The sequence below is a fragment of the Channa argus genome, chromosome 4 (genome assembly GCF_033026475.1).
Source record: "Channa argus isolate prfri chromosome 4, Channa argus male v1.0, whole genome shotgun sequence".
Lineage (NCBI taxonomy): Eukaryota > Metazoa > Chordata > Actinopteri > Anabantiformes > Channidae > Channa > Channa argus.
The window spans coordinates 7,649,667-7,654,413 of NC_090200.1; the positions used below are offsets into that span (position 1 = coordinate 7,649,667).

At 38.3% G+C, this 4,747-nt stretch overlaps 1 protein-coding gene across 1 annotated transcript; it reads right to left on the bottom strand.

The window, feature by feature from the left end:
* Positions 1-234: 234 nt before the first annotated feature.
* On the bottom strand, positions 235-4,460 carry ppib (peptidylprolyl isomerase B (cyclophilin B)). Its single transcript, XM_067500601.1, has 5 exons — positions 4,232-4,460; positions 2,714-2,827; positions 2,067-2,160; positions 1,357-1,541; positions 235-642 (listed from the first exon to the last, which is right to left on the bottom strand). Exons 1-5 carry the CDS (start codon positions 4,364-4,366, stop codon positions 520-522), a joined length of 651 nt encoding a protein of 216 aa, XP_067356702.1. The 5' UTR covers positions 4,367-4,460; the 3' UTR covers positions 235-519.
* Positions 4,461-4,747: the final 287 nt, after the last annotated feature.

Below are 4,747 nucleotides of genomic sequence, written 5' to 3' on the forward strand. Positions count from 1 at the left end.
AATGCTTCAGGCTCATCAGCTGATAACTGAAAATATGTTTTCATAATTACGAGCTCTGGAGCACATTAAACAGTTTGTTATTAAACAGTATCACAATTACAGGGTTAAGTTCAACTGAACTACACCTTTAAGTTCAGTACAGGATCTGAATACTTCTTTCACCATTGATAAAGCTCCTGATTTTGTGCTTCCATGAGGCCCGAGTGTAAAAATAAAAAAAACCCACAACATTAATTTAACAAAACTTGAAACCTTTATTTCAGATTTCCACTTTTCTTTTTTACAAAAACAGCAACGAACAGTTAAGTGCACCTTGGAATGCTCGTTAAAATGGACCCAAAGTGTCATCATGATTGCTCAAGGATAACACTCTTCTGGTGCTTTCAGATGGCAGCCACTGAACCAAATGAACTGAAGCCCTCTTCTCTGACCTCAGGGCTGTTAGTGATAAAACAAGGTGGCCTGTATGATCCCCCCCCCACCGCCCCAGTCCTATTATTTCTGTTCTCCAGCAGTGCTCTACTCCTTGGCCACTGCGAATGGCTTCTCTACGTCGATTTTGCCACAGTCGTGGATGATTACGTCTTTAAGAGGCTTATCGCGGCCATCTGTCTTTGTGCCCTCGATCTTCTTCACTACGTCCTGGGGTTAAAAAAAAAAAAAAAAAAAAAAAAAGTATTAGAGCAGTTCAGGGTTTATTTTTTCACCAACAATGTCCATTTTTGTGAATCTCTTTCATTAGACACCTGGATGTGGGGACTTAGTAACTCTTCAATGGTGGGCTGTATTTTCCCTACCCCTTTAAATAAATAATGTTGGTCAATCTTAATGGAAAGAAGCATTATTACAATGTTAAACTACAAAAAAAAAAATTGTAAAAAATGTAAAAAAATTCTGTCAGTGTTTTATTACTACACTTGTTGGTACTGCTACTTATCCCTCACGGGTTAATGTAAAAGCCTACATGAGCCATTTTATTGTTGTAGTTTGTCAAACTGGTCCTGTATGTTAAATTTACAATCTACATTAAATTATTTCTAGTCATTTTGGTGCAGTTATGAGTAATTATTCATTTTTCTGTTACTGACGTCAGAGGCAAAGTAGGTTCTGTAGATGCATGTATATACACTGATCAGGCATAGTTATGACCACCTGTGCAATTTAATACAATCCAATACAGTGGCTCTGACCATCAAGTTTACATTAACAAGACGGTCATTATGTTATGCCTGATCGGTGTATAATCTCAACCCAGTATACCTGTCGAAAGCAGAGGATAGAAGCCTCTTGAAATTCATTTAACAACTTCAATTCAACAGCTGTTTGAGAATGTCCCAAGCATGGGCCAAAACTCACCATTCCCTCTAGAATCTTTCCAAAGACGACATGTTTGCCATCTAGCCATGGAGTCTGAACTGTGGTAATGAAGAACTGGGAGCCGTTTGTGTCTTTGCCTGCGTTGGCCATGCTGAGCCAGCCGGCGCCATAGTGCTTCAGCTTAAAGTTCTCATCGGGGAAACGGTCTCCATAGATGCTCTTGCCTTTAAAAAAAAAAAAAAAGAAAAAAAAAAAACAAGTAATACAGCTACACCATTTAAATCTGCACTAGTTTAATTCACGTTTAACTTTGACTACTTGTCTGTAGCAACCTTTGCACGTTCCCTTGGTGATTGTGCCTGTCAAATGTTTCTTTGATTTATCAATACTGAACGAGTGTCTCCACCTCATGTCCTCCAAAAAGGTGCTTGAAATAAATTTTAGGTGCTTAGTGAAAATCAGTTGTCTTTGTCATTGGGTTAGAAGTGTATAGAGCTATTATTATTCCCTAATTTGTAAAAGCCTCAGAAATCGTAAAGTCTTCTCGACTCAAACTAGTGTAGAAGTAGATACTGAACATTTGTAATTTTTCCTGATATTTATAAAATGGCTTTGGTAATATTCCTGAATAGTTTAGGCCTGAAACAGCTCTAAAGTCATTAAATGTTGACCACAGATATGAAAAAAGAAAAGAGAAAAAAAAGAACACTTCAATACAAATGCAATTTGACTGTAAGTGATCATCTTACCTCCAGTGCCATCCCCTCTGGTGAAGTCTCCACCCTGAATCATGAAATCTTTGATGACTCTGTGAAATTTGCTGCCCTTGTACCCAAATCCTTTCTGTTCATTAAAAACAAAGCATACATTTAACAACACTTGAAGAGTCTGACATGGATACACTGCCAGTATTTTACATTTAATATCATGTGAAGGAGAATCATTGTGTGCCTCTAGGCCATGTAGATTCATGGAAATGAATAAGGATGTGTGAAACGCCTCAGGATTGTGTGTTGGCTAATTTATATAGATCTAGTTTAAACATCTGAAGTGCTTTCTTAGGTAACAGTGAAAATGTTTCTATTAGATAAAAATATTAGAATATTACTACTATTAGAATTAATTGTCAAGTTCATAGTTACAATATACATAAAGTGACGAGTCTCATTGCATTCATATGCTTGTTAGCAATTCAAAGTGCAGTTCTGTAGATTGCTCAAAACACTGGGCCATAAAGAGAAAAATAGAACTATATGAAGTGATTTAATATTGCTCGCACTATGGCAAAATCTGATGATTACTTCCTTTTGTTACACTCTAAAAATGATTAAATATGCAAACCAGTCACCATCAATCAAGCCAAAACATAATGACAAATGTGCTGCGAGTGTCTCACCTCTCCTGTGGCCAGAGCAACAAAGTTTTCAACAGTTTTGGGAACAGTTTTCCCAAACACCCCGATGACAATTCTTCCAACCTCTTCATCTCCAATTTTGACGTCGAAGAAGACCTATAAAATAAATTAAGTTCTTTAACAGTCCAGTATCTCCCACAATGAGAAAAATGTTGTTTTATTTTAAGTTTGCAGATACAGTAGAACATGACACTTGTTTCATTAACAGTCAACTCAAATAACCATCTAAAATTATTTAGGAGAGATTCAATCTCTCTTGCAGCTAATGATTTTTATTATGAAAACAAAAACAATCAAAATTCACCATGAATACATTTATTTCTCTTCAGTCCTTGATAAGGGTAAATTACAGGCACAAAAGAACATAAATCAATGTTTTAACGCCAAACAACAAACGTATAAATCACTAACCATTAGCTGTACAAAAACAGAGCTTGTTGTGCAAGACCGTTTTTAAATGGACATGCACTTGTATAAACTGATTTGGTTTATCATCATCAGCATTTTATTTCCAAAGCTACATCATCATGAGATCATTTCCAACAAAACTCCTGTGTAAGCTACTGACCAGTGGTATAGCAGAGTCACCAAGCTCAATTTAAGACTTCTGAATCACATCTGTCTGCTCTCCCCAAGAGCTTAATTCCTGATAAGAATTAAGCATTAAACTCCAGGACATAGAAAAGCAGCACAAAAGAGGAGTATACATTGATGTGAAGGTTAACCATTTTAAAAAGTGAAGTAGTCTTTGATTTAGGTTCACATATGAATTAAGATTTTTTTGGGATGAGTTGAAAACTTCCTTATAACTGTAAATAACTTTATACAGCACTTATCAAATAAAGTACAGAGTGATGTAGTTTTAAAAAAAAGTCAAAAAAAAAAATCAAAAAAGCACAAGGTTAAAATACATAAAATGGCATAGAAAGAATATACTATACTAGCCTCGCGTATTAGGAAAGGTTATTCTATACAATATTTTTGACGAGACGAGACGAGACTTAGGAGATGACCGTGTAGACGTGGACAAACGTGCAAGCAGCCAGACATAACATCTGCAGACAAATGACCTAACTTACGGAGGACGTTATAGAGTCTTCAGCATAAGGCTGCAACGAGTATCATCATTACTACCACCGCCAGAATAATACATTTGGGTACGGTGTAATTGATGAAGAGCTGGACTGCTAACGTTACGCGTAGCTCGACAGAAATTAGACAGGATCAAAGACATATTTCAATCCGTGTTCTGGCTACGTGCACCAATTAGAACGGCTGTAAATGTCGTTACCGTCGTGCTTTAGTCGTTACTAGCCTATGTTAGCTGAACGGGCAGCTAACACAGACTCTGGCTTTTTTTGGTAAGAGGCTAAGCTATGACGTGGCATTACGAAGTGCTAGCAGTAAACGGCGACTTATGAGGAAGAATCGTCATTTTTCTGCATGGCCCACAAACGTTAGCTAGCTAGCTAGCTAGCTAGGGACCGAGCTGCCGCCTACCTTTGCAGTTACTTTGGGGCCTTTCTTCTTCTCATCGGCGGATGAGCCATTCGGAAATGAGAGAAAAAACAGCGATCCCACAATGACCGTAACTGCTATAAGGAACTTCATCTTTCTCTCGCACAGTCTCACCATCAACAAGAAGAAAACGAGCAGCCCGAGAGGACAGCCTGTTAATTGTGCTACCTTTATATCAGCCGGGACGTGGCGGAAGGAATGTGGGGTCCGGGGGAGGAGTCGGGAGCGGCGTCCGCTCCAGGATCCAAGCGGCGGAAGGAATGGATGTCAACCCGACGTACACACGCACGGAGCTCTGATTGGTTGACGTAGCGGACCATCTCAGCCAATCAGATGCAGACGCGTAACACAGCATTGTCAAAGCTAAAGTATTCGTCCACGTAAAATTAAAGTACATGTACTAGTGTGGTGTAGTATAGCAGTTTACTTATACAACAAGTACAGAATTTCACACACATAAATGTGTCTGAAGATTTTCAGTCGCCCACGTCTTTGCTT